At 40.8% G+C, this 20039-nt stretch overlaps 1 protein-coding gene across 1 annotated transcript in view; it reads left to right on the top strand.

The window, feature by feature from the left end:
- LOC117508801 (glycerophosphodiester phosphodiesterase domain-containing protein 5-like) overlaps nucleotides 1-20039 on the top strand; it is a 63836-nt gene that overhangs the window by 35737 nt on the left and 8060 nt on the right. The window contains exons 8-9 of the mRNA XM_034168632.1: nucleotides 11940-12022; nucleotides 12515-12594. Of these exons, the coding sequence (XP_034024523.1) occupies nucleotides 11940-12022; nucleotides 12515-12594 (163 nt within the window). The remainder of the gene's footprint in view (nucleotides 1-11939; nucleotides 12023-12514; nucleotides 12595-20039) is intronic.

Consider the following 20039-nt stretch of genomic DNA (forward strand, 5'->3'; position numbering starts at 1 on the left):
AACCTGCAAACTCCACACAAAAGGCCACAGGTGGAAATCGAACCCATGACCTTCTTGTTGTGAGGCAACAGTGCTAACCATAGATAATTGGCAAAGCTTCTGGGGAAAACCTGGTCTTGTTAGGAGAGACGGCATCCATCCCACTTTGGATGGAGCAGCTCTCATTTCTAGAAATCTGGCCAATTTTCTTAAATCCTCCAAACCGTGACTATCCAGGGTTGGGACCAGGAAGCAGAGTTGTAGTCTTACACACCTCTCTGCAGCTTCTCTCCCCCTGCCATCCCTTCATTACCCCATCCCCGTAGAGACGGTGCCTGCTCCCAGACCACCAATAACCAGTAAAAATCTATTTAAGCATAAAAATTCAAAAAGAAAAAATAATATAGCACCTTCAACTGCACCACAGACTAAAACAGTTAAATGTGGTCTATTAAACATTAGGTCTCTCTCTTCTAAGTCCCTGTTAGTAAATGATATAATAATTGATCAACATATTGATTTATTCTGCCTTACAGAAACCTGGTTACAGCAGGATGAATATGTTAGTTTAAATGAGTCAACACCCCCGAGTCACACTAACTGCCAGAACGCTCGTAGCACGGGCCGAGGCGGAGGATTAGCAGCAATCTTCCATTCCAGTTTATTAATTAATCAAAAACCCAGACAGAGCTTTAATTCATGCATTTAATCTATTATTAGACTCAATTGGCTTTGCTCAAAATGTAAATGAGTCCACCCACCACTTTAATCATATCTTAGATCTTGTTCTGACTTATGGTATGGAAATTGAAGACTTAACAGTATTCCCTGAAAACTCCCTTCTGTCTGATCATTTCTTAATAACATTTACATTTACTCTGATGGACTACCCAGCAGTGGGGAATAAGTTTCATTACACTAGAAGTCTTTCAGAAAGCGCTGTAACTACGTTTAAGGATATGATTCCATCTTTATGTTCTCTAATGCCATATACCAACACAGTGCAGAGTAGCTACCTAAACTCTGTAAGTGAGATAGAGTATCTCGTCAATAGTTTTACATCCTCATTGAAGACAACTTTGGATGCTGTAGCTCCTCTGAAAAAGAAAGCTTTAAATCAGAAGTGCCTGACTCCGTGGTATAACTCACAAACTCGCAGCTTAAAGCAGATAACCCCTAAGTTGGAGAGGAAATGGCGTCTCACTAATTTAGAAGATCTTCACTTAGCCTGGAAAAAGAGTCTGTTGCTCTATAAAAAAGCCCTCCGTAAAGCTAGGACATCTTACTATTCATCACTAATTGAAGAAAATAAGAACAACCCCAGGTTTCTTTTCAGCACTGTAGCCAGGCTGACAAAGAGTCAGAGCTCTATTGAGCCGAGTATTCCTTTAACTTTAACTAGTAATGACTTCATGACTTTCTTTGCTAATAAAATTTTAACTATTAGAGAAAAAATTACTCATAACCATCCCAAAGACGTATCGTTATCTTTGGCTGCTTTCAGTGATGCCGATATTTGGTTAGACTCTTTCTCTCAGATTGTTCTGTCTGAGTTATTTTCATTAGTTACTTCATCCAAACCATCAACATGTCTATTAGACCCCATTCCTACCAGGCTGCTCAAGGAAGCCCTACCATTATTTAATGCTTCGATCTTAAATATGATCAATCTATCTTTATTAGTTGACTATGTACCACAGGCTTTTAAGGTGGCAGTAATTAAACCATTACTTAAAAAGCCATCACTTGACCCAGCTATCTTAGCTAATTATAGGCCAATCTCCAACCTTCCTTTTCTCTCAGAAATTCTTGAAAGGGTAGTTGTAAAACAGCTAACTGATCATCTGCAGAGGAATGGTCTATTTGAAGAGTTTCAGTCAGGTTTTAGAATTCATCATAGTACAGAAACAGCATTAGTGAAGGTTACAAATGATGATCTTATGGCCTCAGACAGTGGACTCATCTCTGTGCTTGTTCTGTTAGACCTCAGTGCTGCTTTTGATACTGTTGACCATAAAATTTTATTACAGAGATTAGAGCATGCCATAGGTATTAAAGGCACTGCACTGCGGTGGTTTGAATCATATTTATCTAATAGATTACAATTTGTTCATGTAAATGGGGAATCTTCTTCACAGACTAAAGTTAATTATGGAGTTCCACAAGGTTCTGTGCTAGGACCAATTTTATTCACTTTATACATGCTTCCCTTAGGCAGTATTATTAGACGGCATTGCTTAAATTTTCATTGTTACGCAGATGATACCCAGCTTTATCTATCCATGAAGCCAGAGGACACACACTAATTAGCTAAACTGCAGGATTGTCTTACAGACATAAAGACATGGATGACCTCTAATTTCCTGCTTTTAAACTCAGATAAAACTGAAGTTATTGTACTTGGCCCCACAAATCTTAGAAACATGGTGTCTAACCAGATCCTTACTCTGGATGGCATTACCCTGACCTCTAGTAATACTGTGAGAAATCTTGGAGTCATTTTTGATCAGGATATGTCATTCAATGCGCATATTAAACAAATATGTAGGACTGCTTTTTTGCATTTACGCAATATCTCTAAAATTAGAAAGGTCTTGTCTCAGAGTGATGCTGAAAAACTAATTCATGCATTTATTTCCTCTAGGCTGGACTATTGTAATTCATTATTATCAGGTTGTCCTAAAAGTTCCCTGAAAAGCCTTCAGTTAATTCAAAATGCTGCAGCTAGAGTACTAACGGGGACTAGAAGGAGAGAGCATATCTCACCCATATTGGCCTCTCTTCATTGGCTTCCTGTTAATTCTAGAATAGAATTTAAAATTCTTCTTCTTACTTATAAGGTTTTGAATAATCAGGTCCCATCTTATCTTAGGGACCTCATAGTACCATATCACCCCAATAGAGCGCTTCGCTCTCAGACTGCAGGCTTACTTGTAGTTCCTAGGGTTTGTAAGAATATAATGGGAGGCAGAGCCTTCAGCTTTCAGGCTCCTCTCCTGTGGAACCAGCTCCCAATTCGGATCAGGGAGACAGACACCCTCTCTACTTTTAAGATTAGGCTTAAAACTTTCCTTTTTGCTAAAGCTTATAGTTAGGGCTGGATCAGGTGACCCTGAACCATCCCTTAGTTATGGTGCTATAGACTTAGACTGCTGGGGGGTTCCCATGATGCACTGAGTGTTTCTTTCTCTTTTTGCTCTGTATGCACCACTCTGCATTTAATCATTAGTGATTGATCTCTGCTCCCCTCCACAGCATGTCTTTTTCCTGGTTCTCTCCCTCAGCCCCAACCAGTCCCAGCAGAAGACTGCCCCTCCCTGAGCCTGGTTCTGCTGGAGGTTTCTTCCTGTTAAAAGGGAGTTTTTCCTTCCCACTTTCACCAAGTGCTTGCTCACGGGGGGTCGTTTTAACCATTGGGGTTTTTACGTAATTATTGTATGGCCTTGCCTTACAATATAAAGCGCCTTGGGGCAACTGTTTGTTGTGATTTGGCTCTATATATATAAATAAAATTGATTGATTGATTGAACCACTAAGGCACTGTGCTTAAATGTCATGGACACCTTCACTCATGAGCTGGCATAGGATACCAGTGTAGGATACCCATCTGTTTGTTTGTTTTTTTCCTTTATAATGGCTGCTCCTGTTCTGAGTCACCATTAGCAGATCATCCGCCTCCACTCCCTCCAATTAGTTATGAAACTTAGGAACTGCATATTACAGAGGATGCACCGACTGTAGGACTCTGGTGTTTGGCAACAGATGAATGTCATGGAGTACAAATCTATGATGAAATGCTGCAAAGATCACATTGCAGATGTTTTGAGTGTGCTCAAAGTGATAGAGCCCAATCTCACCAGGATGTGATCTTTTAGTATGATCCTTCTGTAATGTTAATTTGTACTGTATAAGCCCATTGTGTCCAGCCAGTTTTTGTTTATTACAAGATATAGCAACCAAATATACTTTGTACAAAACATTTTGATCACCTATCACCAGAATGAGAATAAATGCAAACACAAGTACAACACATTGCGGTAAACGTAAAACCTATGTAGTCTTTCCGCTGGGCATGGTAAAAGTGACAGCCAGGCAGGGTACATGCTGTGCCACTGCCTCCTTTATCACTATGCCCTACTACCCCAAAAATACAACAAAGTGTCAGTAAACGTGCAACAGTGAAACCAGTGGGACCAAATGTAGTCCTGGCAGAGTATACAGTAGTGTTCAGAATAATAGTAGTGCTGTGTGACTAAAAACATTAATCCAGGTTTTGTGTATATTTCTTATTGTTACATGGGAAACAAGGTACCAGTAGATTCAGTAGATTGTCACAAATCCATCAAGACCAAGCATTCATGATATGCACACTCTTAAGGCTATGAAATTGGGCTATTAGTAAAAAAAAAAAGTCGAAAAGGGGGTGTTCACAATAATAGTAGTATGGCATTCAGTCAGTGAGTTCGTCAGTTTTGTGGAACAAACAGGTGTGAATCAGGTGTCCCCTATTTAAGGATGAAGCCAGCACCTGTTGAACATGCTTTTCTCTTTGAAAGCCTGAGGAAAATGGGACGTTCAAGACATTGTTCAGAAGAACAGTGTAGTTTGATTAAAGAGTTGATTGGAGAAGGGAAAACTTATACGCAGGTGCAAAAAATTATAGGCTGTTCATCTACAATGATCTCCAATGCTTTAAAATGGATAAAAAAAAACAGACACGCGTGGAAGAAAACGGAAAACAACCATCAAAATGGATAGAAGAATAACCAGAATGGCAAAGGCTCACCCATTGATCAGCTCCAGGATGATCAAAGACAGTCTGGAGTTACCTGTAAGTGCTGTGACAGTTAGAAGACGCCTGTGTGAAGCTAATTTATTTACAAGAATCCCCCGCAAAGTCCCTCTGTAAAATAAAAGAGGTTACAATTTGCCAAAGAACACATCAACTGGCCTAAAGAGAAATGGAGGAATATCTTGTGGACTGATGAGAGTAAAATTGTTCTTTTTGGGTCCAAGGGCCGCAGACAGTTTGTGAGACGACCCCCAAACTCTGAATTCAAGCCACAGTTTACAGTGAAGAAGACAGTGAAGCATGGTGGTGCAAGCATCATGATATGGGCATGTTTCTTCTACTATGGTGTTGGGCCTATATATCGCATACCAGGTATCATGGATCAGTTTGGATTTGTCAAAATACTTGAAGAGGTCATGTTGCCTTATGCTGAAGAGGACATGGCCTTGAAATGGGTGTTTCAACAAGAGAATGACCCCAAGCACACTCGTAAACGAGCAAGATCTTGGTTCCAAACCAACAAAATTAATGCCTCGCAGATGTGAAGAAATCATGAAAAATTGTGGTTATACAACTAAATACTAGTTTAGTGATTCACAGGATTGCTAAAAACACAGTTTGAACATAACAGTTTTGAGTTTGTAGCGTCAACAGCAGATGCTACTATTATTGTGAACACCCCCTTTTCTACTTTTTTTTACTAATAGCCCAATTTCTTAGCCTTAAGAGTGTGCATATCATGAATGCTTGGTCTTGTTGGATTTGTGAGAATCTACTGAATATACTGGTACCTTGTTTCCCATGTAACAATAAGAAATATACTCAAAACCTGGATTAATGTTTTTAGTCACATAGCACTACTATTATTCTGAACACTACTGTATTTTACTCTGCAAAATTTACTGTGTGGCATTGAGTCTCTTGGCAGATTTTTATTCAAAATTCTTGTGGCCGGTCAAAACCAGGAATGGCTGCTGTGCTGCCTTCAACCAGTGTCGCCGTTCCTTCAGAGCCACTTAGACGTCCAGCAGTTTGTGGTCACCAATGTCATAATTACGTTCAGGGGCTGAGAGTTTCTTTGACAGAAATGCACAAGGGTGTGGCTTACCTTCTGAGGGACAAATCTGGGATGTCAGACGCATCCACTTTGACCATGAGCTGCCGGCTGGGGTCCAGGAGGAGTAGCAGAGGTGCGACGGAAAACCACCTCTTAAGCTCACTGAGCGCAGCTTCATACTCCAAGGACCAGACTTGTGAGAATAAGTGAGATTATGTAGTGGAGAAGCCACAGAACTGAAATTTCTTTCTTTTTTTTTTTTTTCTTGTCTGTGTGTGGGTCTTATCTTGTATGGTGCATTAAAAACATTGTGGAATGTAGTGCATTAAAAACACACAGACATAAATGTAGGGTTAGAATGGACAGGATTCTTGAATGTGCAGTGTTTTATTTTTAATTATCTTGAATGTATATATATTAAATATATATATTAATTCAACCTGTCCTTGTGTTGTTGTCACTATTAGTATTTCATGCAGCCTTTAATCATATAAGTAATCGTAAAAATCTCATACATACATATACACATACACACACATATCATGTCATATATCATATGAAAACAATTATTATAATAATATCAATAATTATTATATTACCATCAATAATGAATACATAAATAGCCTAATTTTTTTTTTATTATATATATACATACACATACACCCAAACATATATACATATACACATACACACATATATCATGTCATATATCATATAAAATAATTATTATAATAATATCAATAATTATTATATTATTATCAATAATGAATATATAAATAGCCTAAAATTAAAAAAAAAATGTATATACATATGTCTATACATACACATACACCGATACATATACACACACACATACACACACACATACAACTGGTGTGAGGTTATGAGAGAAAAGTTATTAATATTGACCAGATGCCAGTGGGCTCTGTGAGGGGGGTAGAGGCGAGTGTGCTGTCAAGAGTGACGTGGTTTTGATTTTTTTTTTCCTCTCTCTCTTCCTTCCCCTCCCTTTTTTTTCCTTTTTCTTTTCCTTTCCCTTCCCCTCTCATTTCCTTCCCGTTCCCTTTCCTTTCTCCTTCTCCCTCCTTCCTTTTCTTTCTTCTTCCCTCCTCCCCGAAAGGAAACTAAAACAATAACCAGGTCAGTTAATGTTGAGTGGGAGGGTTGGGATTCTGCTGAGTCATTGTAGGGAGGTGAAGAATATTGCATTGTGATGAAATCTGTGAGAAGATTTCTCCAATAATTGATGTTTATATGGTTTTGTGTTTTCCAGTTCATGAGGATAGTTTTCTTGCCGATGGTTAGAGCTATGAGAACCAGTTTGAAATCTATAGTTTTTTTGGTAATTACTGAAGTGTCCCCTAGCAAGCAGAGTGCGGGAGATAATGGGATGTGGCAGTCCAGCAAGGATGAAAGTGCCTGTGTAACCTGTTCCCAGAAGTGTCTGATGGGGGTGCAGTGCCATGTCGCATGAATGTATGTGTCTGTGCAGTTCTCTGTGCAGTGCTTGCAAATTTCTGATGTGAGTCCCATTTTTGATAACCTTTCCCCCGTATAATGTGTTCTATGCAGTGTTTTGTATTGTATCAATTGTAAATTTGCATTATTAGTCATAAAATAAATATTTTTACAGATTTTATTCCAAAAGTTGGCATTGGGAGAAATTGACAAGTCATTTTCCCATTTGGATGTCTGCAGAGATATTTCTTGAAGAGGTTTTAAAATAATTTGGTATATTTTGGAGAGTAATTTTTTGGATGAAGATAGATTAATTAATTGTGATATTACAGGTGATAGTTGTAGATTTGATGATCTGAAATGTATTTTTGTTTGTAGAATTGATTTTAATTGCAGGTATTTCAGGAACTGATTGCTCCCGATGCCAAACCTCTGGATCAGGAGTGGAAATTGTAAAAGTTCATTGGAATTGAAGATATGGTTAATGTGAGTGATACCCTTTTCAGCCCACGTGTTAAAGTTAAGTGATTTTTTATTATTTACAAAGTCCGGGTTATTCCACAGTGGAGTGAAGTTAGATGGGGCAAGAGTGGAGTTAGTGATTTGGTGGAATTTCCACCAGGCTGTCAGGGTGGAGGCTATTGTGACCGCGTTGAAGCATGTATGGTGTTTAATGGACTTTGTAATAAAAGGAATGTCTGATATGTTTATGTCTTTGCACAGAGTTTGTTCCAAGTCTAGCCAGATGATATCAGATTGGGTAGGGTGTGTCCATTTATATATGTATTGTAGCTGGTTTGCCAGGGAGTATAATTGAAAGTTTGGTGCTTCTAGACCTCCTTGAAATTTATTTTTTTGCAGAGTAGTTAGTTTTATTCTTGGTGGTTTGTTTTTCCAATAGAAATGGGAAATGATTGAATCTAATTTTTTGAACCAGGTGGGTTTGGGATGGATTGGAATCATTGAAAATAAATAGTTTAATTTAGGTAATATATTCATTTTTACGACTGCTATTCTGCCAGTTATGGTAAGTGGTAAGTTATGCCAGCGGAGTAAGTCATCTTCTATTGTTGTCAGTAATGGTGTAAAGTTGAGAGCGCTCAGCTCTGACAGCCTGGAGGATATCTTCACTCCTAGATAAGTGATGTGATCTGTGCATAAGGGAATGGGTGACTGCTGGATTACCACATCCCGATAACTTAAGTGGGAGAATGGATGATTTATTCCAGTTTATCGCATAATCAGAGATTTGGGAAAATGACTGAATTATTGTAATTACTTCTTGTAGAGAGATTTGTGGATTTTGAATGAAAAGTAAAATATCATCTGCATATAATGATATTTTATGACTGGGTTGTTTCAATACCTTTGATGAGTGGGTTCTGACGGATTGCTGCTGCCAGGGGCTCAATAAAGATGTTAAATAATGATGGAGAGAGTGGACACCCCTGCCTAGTCCCCCTGTGTAATGTGAAACGTTGTGATGTTAGTCCATTAGTAGTGACTGTGGCTGATGGTGATGTGTAGAAAATCTTGATCCAATTCATAAATGAGTCCCCAAAGCCAAACCTTTTTGAGCGTAGTGAGTAAAAAATTCCAGTTAACCCTGTCAAATGCCTTTTCAGCATCTAGGCTAACTATGAGTGTGTCTTTTTGTTGTACTGATGAGTAATGCATTAGGTTGTATAATCTGTGGGTATTGCTGGATGATTGTCTTCCTTTGATAAAGCCTGTTTGGTCAGGGTGAATAATATATGGTATGACTTTTTCAATTCTGAGGGCTAGAGCTTTACTGATGATTTTGAGATCTACATTGATGAGTGAAATTGGGCGATAATTTGATGCCAGGGTGGGGTCTTTATTGGGTTTGGGGAGAAGTGATATAAGAGCTGTGTTCATGTGTGTTGGGAATTTGAGATTTTGTTTTATTTCGTCTATTGTTCTCATAAATAATGGAGATAAGATTGACCAAAAGTGTTTGTAGAACTCAGCAGGGAAGCCATCAGGTCCTGGTGCTTTATTGCTGGGCATTAAGTTAAGAGCGGAGTAAAGTTCTTTTTCTGAAATTGATCATTCTAATGCATTTGTTTGTTCTTTATGGTGGTGGTGATGTGGATGAGTGACAGCTGGTGCTGATAACGAGTGACAGCTGTCACTCCCGGTTGCTATGACACCCTCTCATGCTTGAAGCCCGCACTTCAAGCAGGGCGCCATCTGGTGGTGGTGGGCCAGCAGTACCTCCTCTTCAGCGGCCCACACAACAACGAGAGTAAGATTGGTGAACTGATGAAAAAAATGTATATTCTCGGGCATTTGGGTGTTGAAGCCTCCAACCATCACCAAGACCAAAATCACTCATGAACTGCTGTATGGTTATAGTAGAATGCCAAGGTTTATTTGAGGTTTTTGATCTGTCTATTGATGGGTTAATGACTGTATTGAAGTCACCTCCTACAATTACTGGGCAGTGAGAATAATTAGAAATAGATGAAAATACATTATGAAAGAAGGAAGGATCATCGGAATTCAGACCATAAATGTTGATAATGGAAATGTTGATGATAATAAAACGCCCTTCTGGATCTGTAATTGTTGTGTTAAGACTAAAATGAATTTTTTTATTTAGTAGAATACATACTCCTCTTTGTTTTGAATTATATGGAGAAGAAAAGGAATTGGTAAATTGTGGGTTTTTTAAACTGTTGATTTGAATGAATGGGTGAGAACTGAAATTTCTAATAAACCTCCGATAGAAATTAGCAAACCAAAAATTGTTGCACTTCCTTACAAGAGCGAGGCCAATCTGCTACTGCCTCCACCTTACTGGGGTCCATCCTGGCCTTTCCTTCAGCTAACACAAACCCCAGGAATGACACTGAGGGTTTGTGGAGCTCACATTTCTCTGCCTTGACGTACAGGTGGTTTTGCAGCAGATGCTGCAGTAACGTACACAGACATGCTGAGTGTGGGTGTCCTCATTGGGGGCGAAAATCAGTCGTGAAAAATCAGAGCAGCCTCAAACGCCTCGTACAGCAGTCGGCACAACCATTCGGCCATGAGACATGCACTCTACATTCTCATGTCGCTCGTACCGGAAACCCATTCGAACGGCGGCCAAGATGAGGTCGCACTGCCATCTGATCGTGGTCGCAACTTTCGCACGGCATGTCGTATGCAGGTCGGACAAATTGGGTCACGACGGAGGGGCTGCATGAAATCATTGGCCACGTCGAGCCCTGGCTGAATGGCACAATCGAGCCAGCCTTTACACCAGCGGCCGAATTGCGGCGAATGGCAGGTGAGTACCCATTCGACCCACTTTCGGTCCGAGTCCAAGTGCCACCCACGAACATCCAACACCACTCGCAGGGCACATAGAAAATGCCGGGCCATTCGCATGGTCAGCACAAAATTAGAGCGCAGGACACACTTTTGAGCTACAGTCCCGGTAGCAAAAGCTCAAATGGCGGTCAGTGTGTCATGTCCTCCCCCAAGCAACACAAATGGCTTGCGAGTGTGTCGTCTGACAGTGGCAGAGAACAGAACACTGGACAAACTGCTGGACATTATGGATAATGCCAGTCATCGTCTGCACACCATCATCAGCAATCAGAGGAGCCTCTTCAGCCACAAACTGCTCCTTCCCAAGTGCAGGACCAACAGACTGAAAAACTCCTTTGTCCCTCAGGCCATCAGACTGTACAACAGGAAGACACAGGTCGGGAATGAGAGGAACAGTAGTAGCCAGTAATGATCAGTATGTCTGGTATTTATATTTGTGTACTTTTATTGATATCTGCAAACTGTTGCTTTTTTTTTTACTTTTAATACTCTGTGTGATTCTTACCCTGTGTGCTGCTATACAGTGTTGCTTGAACCTCAATATCTCTGAGGGAGTCTTTCCAAGGTATTAATAAATCTAATCTAAGGGTGATTCTTAGACTACGGGCACTTTGATTATATTGTATGAAAAACAGAAAAAAGGGGAAATTTCACACTTTTATAGTTATCTTTACAATGAAAGTGTGCTAAGAAATTTGTTCTAGTAGTCTATGATGACTTTTTCACCTTTTTTCAGCATCATTATATGCAAATATTGCCGTTTTGTGCTTGTCCCACACCCAGACTTTTGATCTTCAATGATAAAAATGAATGGTAAAAAAAATGTTTTTTCTAATGTTTTAAAATGTCTGTGAATAAAATATCAGTAAAATAATCAAAACATAATTGGGGTATTCAATGTCATACAACTGTTGTGATTTTTTTGTTGTCCCACACTATTGCCGTAATTTCCAGCACAACACTGTAATGTCCCTTTAAACAGTTTGTATGAAAGATTGTTTGGGTAGTTTCTGTGGAGATAAACAGTGACATCAGAGCACATGTATATAGCGTCAAATCACAGCAAACAGTTGCCCCAAGGCGCTTTATATTGTAAGGCAATGGTGTGGTGGAAATTACATTTACAAGGCCAATAGTGCCCGTAGTTAAAGAATCACCCCTAAATAGTTTTTTTATTATTATTTTCACAGAAACAAAGTGTCAAAAACAGTCACTGACTAAATACTTGTAATCCTGACTCTAAATGGAAAATCAGTCCTGATCTTCACATCATTTCAACCCCTGCAGTCAGGATTGTGTCCTTTTTTTCAGACTCCGGAGGAGTACAGTGTGATGTGGATTCTGACTGATGTGGTGTCTGCCATCCTCATTATTGCTGTTTTCATCTTCCACTGGTGCGTGTATACACACATACACACACAAACAGATGCTCCTTTCACAATTACCATCATCATGTCTTCCCTGGTGTCTGGAAGCTGAGTCATCTTAGTTGCTAATTTTTATTATCCGCCATTTTGTTTTCACTGAAGACATCACATCACTGCATTTTGTTTGCCAAGATATGTGGAGAGAAAAAGAGTGTGAAGAACAAAAATGAATGTGCAAAATGAGACCTCTGTGATCACACACATCTGAGCCCTTCTTCAGACACACACATGCTCAGCATGTACATCAAAGTAGTTCCAGCAGGGCACGTGGCAGGCTGAGAGCACGCTGGGACACACACCACCACCTGGCTGTCCTGTGCTGCTCTGATGTCTTTGGTGTGTGTGTGTGTGTGTGTGTGTGTGTGTGTGTGTGTGTGTGTGTGTGTGTGTGTGTGTGTGTGTGTGTGTGTGTGTGTGTGTGTGTGTGTGTGTGTGTGTGTGTGTGTGTGTGTGTCACAGGTGGAGAGAGAGAGGACTGCCCTTCTGGTCTGGAAGCCGTCAGACGCATGAGAACGGACCTTACAGCAAGTTCAGGACAGGTAGGAGAACACGTCCTCTCTAACAGCCTCTCGGGACGTGGAGAAAATCTGTCCTGTTTTATGTGAGTTGGCTAGACAACAGCAAGTAAATAAATGCCACAGTTTGAAAAGTGAAGATAGTGCTAATCTTAATGTTATTCGGGCTGTTTCAGTCAGGAAAAAAAAAAAACACTTCCAGAGTATGAGGTCACAAACTGATGGGCAGTGCCTGAGTGCTTATATAATTCACATAAACTTGTCAAATTTTCTAAAACATAAATTGTATCTATCCTATTTATCCTTAAGGGATAGGGTGAGAGGTTCGATCATCCGTGGGGAGCTCGGAGTAGAGCCGCTGCTCCTTCGTGTTGAAAGGAGCGAGGTCAGTACAAAGGAATTCAGTCCAAGGTGGCAGTGGTATCCATAAGGGAATACACAGGTGGATAATCCAGGAGACGGAGTCCAAGGTCAAAACAAACAGAGAGATCACAAAACCAGGTGGCTGTGTCCAGTATAAGGCAGGATATCAATCTATTTTTTATTTTTGGCGAATTCCATTGACAGCAGTACAGCTGATGCAAGAACTGGCACATCCAGTAGATCACACAGCCCAGAGGGTGACCAAAGTGCTTCACAGTCAGATCAAAAACAGAGAGAATAACTTAAGACAATGAGACAGTAAGCAAATTTAAACCAGACACATCAATAAAAATGTACATCCAAAATATTTGCACTTAAGAAATGAATAAAATGTCAGAGCGCTGCTGGTTGTGCATATGTCATTCTAAAAAGGAAGGTTTTTAATTTAGATTTAAAAGACCCAGGTCAGTGGTGGAGCTTGTTCCACAGTCTGGTCTCCCCAGTGGCAGTATCTGGACCTCGGAACCTCTAGTTTACACTGGTTAGACGATCTCAAAACTATGGTTTGGTTCCGATGTGTCAGCAGCTCGGCTAAGTATGGTGGGACCAAACCATTCAGAGCTTTAAAAACAAACATAAGAATTTTAAAATCAGTTCTAGCCTGAACTGGAAGCCAATGCAGAGCATAGAGGACTGGGGTGATGTGGTCATGTCTGTATATTAGTTAGCAGATGTGCTGCAGCATTTTGGACCATTTGAAGTCGACTGAGGGAAGACTGGGAGTCTCCAATGTAAAGTCTATTGCAATAGTCCAGCCGAAATCGAATAAAAGCATGAATGGCTTTGTCCAGTTCTACACGATTTAAAAAAGGTTTCACCTTCACTAAAAGCCGTATTTGCTAAAAGCTCAATTTCACTCCAGAGGTGTTATCAGGTTACAAAAACAGCGTTTTCATTTTTTTTTTTTTTTTTTTTTTCTTTTTTTTTTCAGTTTTCAGAAGTGTTTATTTCTCACTAGATTGTACATAATATATGAAAAAGATGGTATAGTTGCACCAAAACAAAGTGGTTTGGGAGCACCACAGACCAGCCAGTGGTGCCCCAGTCATGGTGCCTGTCTACTCTGACTGACTGTCATCCCCCCCCCACCCCTTTAAAAAATGGATTTGCATGATTCATAGCATAAAAATAGGAAACAGAATGTGGCTTTTTAAATTGGTCAAGGTTAGATCTTAGAACTTGTCCAAGGTCTGCATCCCAAGAATGTTCCCTGGGAATTTAAAGACCCTGGCAGTAATAGGACTGGACTTATGCTGAGCACAGACAGACGGACCACCTGCATGTCCTCCTTTAGCACATCCATAAACCTTCTCTTTCGCCTCCCTCTTCTCCTCCTGCCTGGTGGCTCCATCCTCAGCATCCTTCTCCCTGTACGAGGTCTATTAGAAAAGTATCGGACCTTTTTATTTTTTGCAGAAACCTGATGGATTTGAATCACGTGTGCTTGCATGAGCAAACCTTGAACCTTTGTGTGCATGCGTGAACTTTTTCACACCTGTCGATTGCGTCATTTGCTGGTAAGCAGCCTTTGTGTGAGGACATGTGCAGTGCTCTCGGCGGATTTTCATTGCAAAAAAAATGGTGGAACAACTGGAGCAGCGCTACTGCATCAAATTTTGCCAGATACTGGGCGACAGCCAGGTGGAAACCATTCGGAAGATTAAGACGACTTTCGGTGACGATGCTATGGGCATCACACAGATTAAGGAGAGGTACAACCGGTTTAAAGACGTCCATTCCACTGTAACAGAAGATTTGGCCAGGAAAAGAGTGGCTGTGAAATTCATCCTGCTGCTGACGGCGGAGCAAAAGCGCCTCCGTGTTGAAAGTCTCACAGGACATGCTGTGACATGCCCACCTCTTCCACAATTTCTTGGATAGTCACACGACTGAAAAGTCACCAAAAGCCGTCTGAATCATCCGAATGGTTTCCACCTGGCTGTCGCCCAGTTTCTGGCAAAATTTGATGCGGCGCTGCTCCAGTCGTTCCGTCTTTATCCTTGCAATGAAAATCCGCCGAGCGCACGACACATGTCCTCACACAAAGGCTGCTTACCAGAAAATCATGCAATCGACAGGCGTGAAAAAGTTCACACATGCGCACGAAGGTTCAAGGTTTGCTCACGCAGCACACATGATTCAAATCCATCAGGTTTTTGCAAAAAATAAAAAGGGCCGATACTTTTCTAACAGACCTTGTATACCCTGGGTCCCTCCTCTGCACATGTCCAAACTATCTCAATCTCGCCTCTCTTACTTTGTCTCCAAACCGTCCCACCTGAGCTGTCCCTCTGATATGTTCATTTCTAATCTTGTCCATTCTCGTCACCCCAAAAGAGAATCGCAACATCTTCAGCTCTGCCACCTCCAGCTCTGCCTCCTGTCTTTTTGTTAGTGGCACTGTCTCTAAGCCGTACAACATAGCTGGTCTCACTACTGTCTTGAAAACATTCCCCTTCACTCTTGCAGATTTTCTTTGGTCACAAATCACTCCTAACACCTTTCTCCACCCACCCACTCCACCCTGCCTACACTCTCTTTTTCACCTCTCTACCACACTCTCCAGTACTTTGGACAACTTTGGACAGTGGACCCCAAGTATTTAAACTCATATACTTTCACCACCTCTACTCCTTGTAACCACACTATTCCTCTGGGCTCCCTCTCATTCACACATATGTACTCAGTCTTCTTCCTACTGACTTTCATTCCTGTTCTCTCCAGAACATATCTCCACCTCTCCAGGCTAGACTCAGCCTGCTCTCTACTCTACACTACACTAAATAGTAAAGGGTAAATGGACTGCGTGTATATAGCACTTTTCCATCTGCATCAGACGCTTAAAGCGCTTTACAATAATGCCTCACGTTCACCCCGATGTCAGGGTGCTGCTACACAAGGCGCTCACTACACACCGGGAGCAACTAGGGAATTAAGGACCTTGCCCCTTAGTGATTTTCCGGTCAGGCTGGGATTTGAACCAAGGATCCTCTGGTCTCAAGCCCAACAGCTTAACCACTAGACCATCACCTCCCCAACACTACAGAGCACAATGTCATCTGCAAACATCATTGTCCATGGAGACTCCTGTCTGATCTCATCTGTCAACCTGTCCATCAACAATGCAAACATAAAAGGGCTGACCCTTGGTGTAATCCCACCTCCACCTAGAATGAGTCTGTCATTCCTACTGCGCATCTCACTACAGTCAAACTGTCCTTGTACATGTCCCACACTATCCTCACATACTTCTCTGTCACTCAAGACTTTCTCATACAACACCACAACTCTTCTCTTGGCAGCCTGTCATAAGCTTTCTCTAAATCCACAGCTACACAGTGTAACTCCATCTGGCCTTCTCTATACTTCCCCATCAATATTCTGAGAGCAGACATTACATCTGTAGTTTCTAGACAGTTGTCTGAATACCCAAACTGTGCTCCAACTCGTCCTGACTGATTTGTGCACATTCTTTGTGCATCACCTCTTGACTGCAGTCCAGATGTTTTTGGAACACAGTGCGAATACCAAGAATGCTGTTAGATTGCAGTATGAATATTATACCCCGTCACACTAGAGTACGAATTGCAATTCAAACGCCATTCATGCAATTTGTGCTGCATTCGAACAGCATTCCTACAGCAGTGGGTACATTCATGTGTCGCTTGTGCTGTAACACATCCGAAGGGCAGTGGAGTTAGTCGCACCGCATTCATACTACCATAGGAATGGACATTCAAATATCATTCATGTAATTCGACCTGCAGTCAAACTACATACATTTGACCTGCAGCATGAATTGCACAAATTAGTGTTGAGCTGGATATTCGTTTCAAATGAGTAAAACTCATCAATATCCGTGCTCGTGAATCAAAATCCTCACTGGGTAACTGACTGTCTTCACGCTCTGTGATTGGCCAGTCGCACACAGCACCCACCCCTCCCTACACTGTCTTCACGCTCTGTGATTGGCCAGTCACACACAGCACCCACCCCTCCCTACACCTACACATCTCTGCAGTCAGATCTGTGCCCCACTCTCGCACACACACAGACAGACTGATCTCTCTGTGCTTGGCTTGACTCTAGCTCATGTTGCTCTCTTCAGTACTCCTTAGGTTTTCTTCAGCTTGCCTCTATTTCGGTTTGTATGATATCTACAGTTACTTGGTGAACTTGTTTTGCAACGTACGCGGTGCATTTGACAAGACAGAGCTGAAACGGCTTGTGTCGCATCGGTCACCGCATCCACTTCGATCGTTTTTTTTTAACCATTTGTTTGCTCTTAGTTTGGCTGGTGATATAAAGTCAGTTGGAAAACTTTGCTCGTACCGAACGCCGTGCTTTTGAGAAAAATACAATGAACAAGGCTGACATATTATTTCCCTGTTTGCCATCACTGGATGTTTGCATGAATCACCAAGTTCACACAGATCATTAAAAAATAGTCTTACAGACCACTTACACACATATATACATATAGCTGAACACACAAAGTAGCCTATATTAATATTTTTTATTGAATATGGCTGCATGCAGTATCTGACACTTTCTCACTGCAGTTCATAAAAATAAATATACAGTGGTCCCTCGTTTATCGTGGGAGTTACGTTCTAAAAATAGCCCGCGATAGGTGAAATCCGCGAAGTAGTCAGCGTTATTTTTTTACAATTATTATAGATGTTTTAAGGCTGTAAAACCCCTCGCTACACATTTTCTCAAACAGGCATTAACATTTTCTCACTTTTCTCTCTTGTGTAAACACTCTCAAAAGTTCAAACCTTAGTAGAAAAAAAGACCAACCTGTTTTCAGGCCCAAACATTTGTTTGAGAAATAAAAATAGAACATTTTCCTATAAATAATTATGATGGCTTTTAGAACTAACGAATTTAATTTTAACGATCAACCTACGAGGTTGGACACATAAGAAATTATTAATAGTGACTGACCAGTATTTCACAGTTCCTCTGATCGCGCCTCTTCATCCTGGCACTGCTCTGCTAGCGTCTTTTTCCACCTCGGTGCAGCTGTCTTTTTCCGAGTGACGAACACAGTTATGGGTAGTTGTTGGCGCTCTTTTTTCTTCTGGGCGAGAACATTCTTATAAACAGACACACAGAACACAGTGCGCGTGCTCTGCCTTCGCGGTGCCGTGGTCTGCTTGATGAGGACGCAGAACACAATGCGCTGTATAAAAAAAAAAAGCATGCAAACTTGGACTAAAAAAATCCGCAAAACTGTGAGGCCGCGAAAGGTGAACCGCATTATAGCGAGGGACCACTGTAATATTATAAATATTACAAATTAAGCTTTATATACTGTATATAGGCTTTTTATAAGCTTTGAATACAACCCCAATTCCAATGAAGTTGAGACATCATGTGAAATGTAAATAAAAATAGAATACATTGATTTGCAAATCCTCAACCTATATTTAATTGAATACACCACAAAGACAAGATATTTAATGTTCAAATCGCTAAACTTTATTGTTTTTGTACAAATATTTGCTCATTTTGAAATGGATGCCTGCAACAGCTTTCAAAAAAGTTGGGACGGGGCAAGAAAGACTGGAAAAGTTGATGAATACTCAAAGAACACCTAATTGGAAACAGGTGAGTGACATGATTGGGTATAAAAGCAGCATCCCCAAAAGGCCAGGCTATTCACAAGCAAAGAGGGGGCTAGGATCACCACTTTGTGAACAACTACATGAAAATATAGTCCAACAGTTTAAGAACAATGTTTCTCAATGTTCAATTGCAAGGAATTTAGGGATTCCATCATCTACAGTCCATAATATAATCAGAAGATTCAGAGAATCTGGAGAACTTTCTACACATATGCGATAAGACTGAAAACCAACAATGAATGCCCGTGATCTTCGATCCCTCAGGCGGCACTGCATTAAAAACTGATATTGTGTAAAGGATCTTACCACGTGGGCTCAGGAACACTTCAGAAAACCATTGTCAGTTAACACAGTTTGCCACTACATTTACAAGTGCAAGTTAAAACTCTACCATGCAAAGTGAAACCATACATCAACAACATCCAGAAACACCGCCGCCTTCTCTGGGCCTGAGCTCATTTGAAATGGACAGATGCAAAGTAGAAAAGTGTGCTGTGGTCTGATGAGTCCACATTTCACATTGTTTTTGGAAATCATGCACACTGTATCCTCCAGACAAAAGACGAAAAAGACCATCCAGATTGTTACCAGCACAAAGTTCAAAAGCCAGCATCTGTGATGGTATAGGGGTGTGTTAGTGCCCATGGCATGGGCAACTTACACATCTGTGATGGCACCATCAGTGCTGAAAGGTACATCCAGGTTTTGGAGCAACACATGCTGCCATCCAACCAATGTCTTTTTCATGGACGTCCCTGCTTATTTCAGCAAGACAATGCTGAGCCACATTCTGCACGTGTTACAACACTGTGGCTTCATAGTAAAAGAGTGCGCATACTAGACTGGCCTGCCTGCAGTCCAGACTTGTCGCCCATTGAAAATGTGTGGCATATTATGAAACGCAAAATATGACAACGGAGACCCCGGACTGTTGAACAACTAAAGTCGTACATCAAACAAGAATGGGAAAGAAATCCACCTACAAAGCTTCAACAATTTGTAACCTCGGTTCCCAAACGCTTATTGAGTGTTGTTAGAAGGAAAGGTGATGTAACACAGTGGTAAACATACCACTGTCCCAGCTTTTTTTGAAAGCTGTTGCAGGTATCCATTTCAAAATGAGCAAATATTTGCACAAAAACAATAAAGTCTATCAGTTTGAACATTAAATATCTTGTCTTTGTGGTGTATTCAATTGAATATAGGTTGAAGAGGATTTGCAAATCGTATTCTGTTTTTATTTACATTTTACACAAAGTCCCAACTTTATTGGAATTGGGGTTGTACAGTAGATATTTTAACTGTTACATAGTGCGCACTCTGTCTCTGTCTCTCTCGCTCTCGCTCTCTCTTATACAATGAGTGATACAGAGGGAACCTCAGCTGACACTAAACCAGGCAGTATCACTCGCA

Source organism: Thalassophryne amazonica, chromosome 4, assembly GCF_902500255.1.
Source record: "Thalassophryne amazonica chromosome 4, fThaAma1.1, whole genome shotgun sequence".
Lineage (NCBI taxonomy): Eukaryota > Metazoa > Chordata > Actinopteri > Batrachoidiformes > Batrachoididae > Thalassophryne > Thalassophryne amazonica.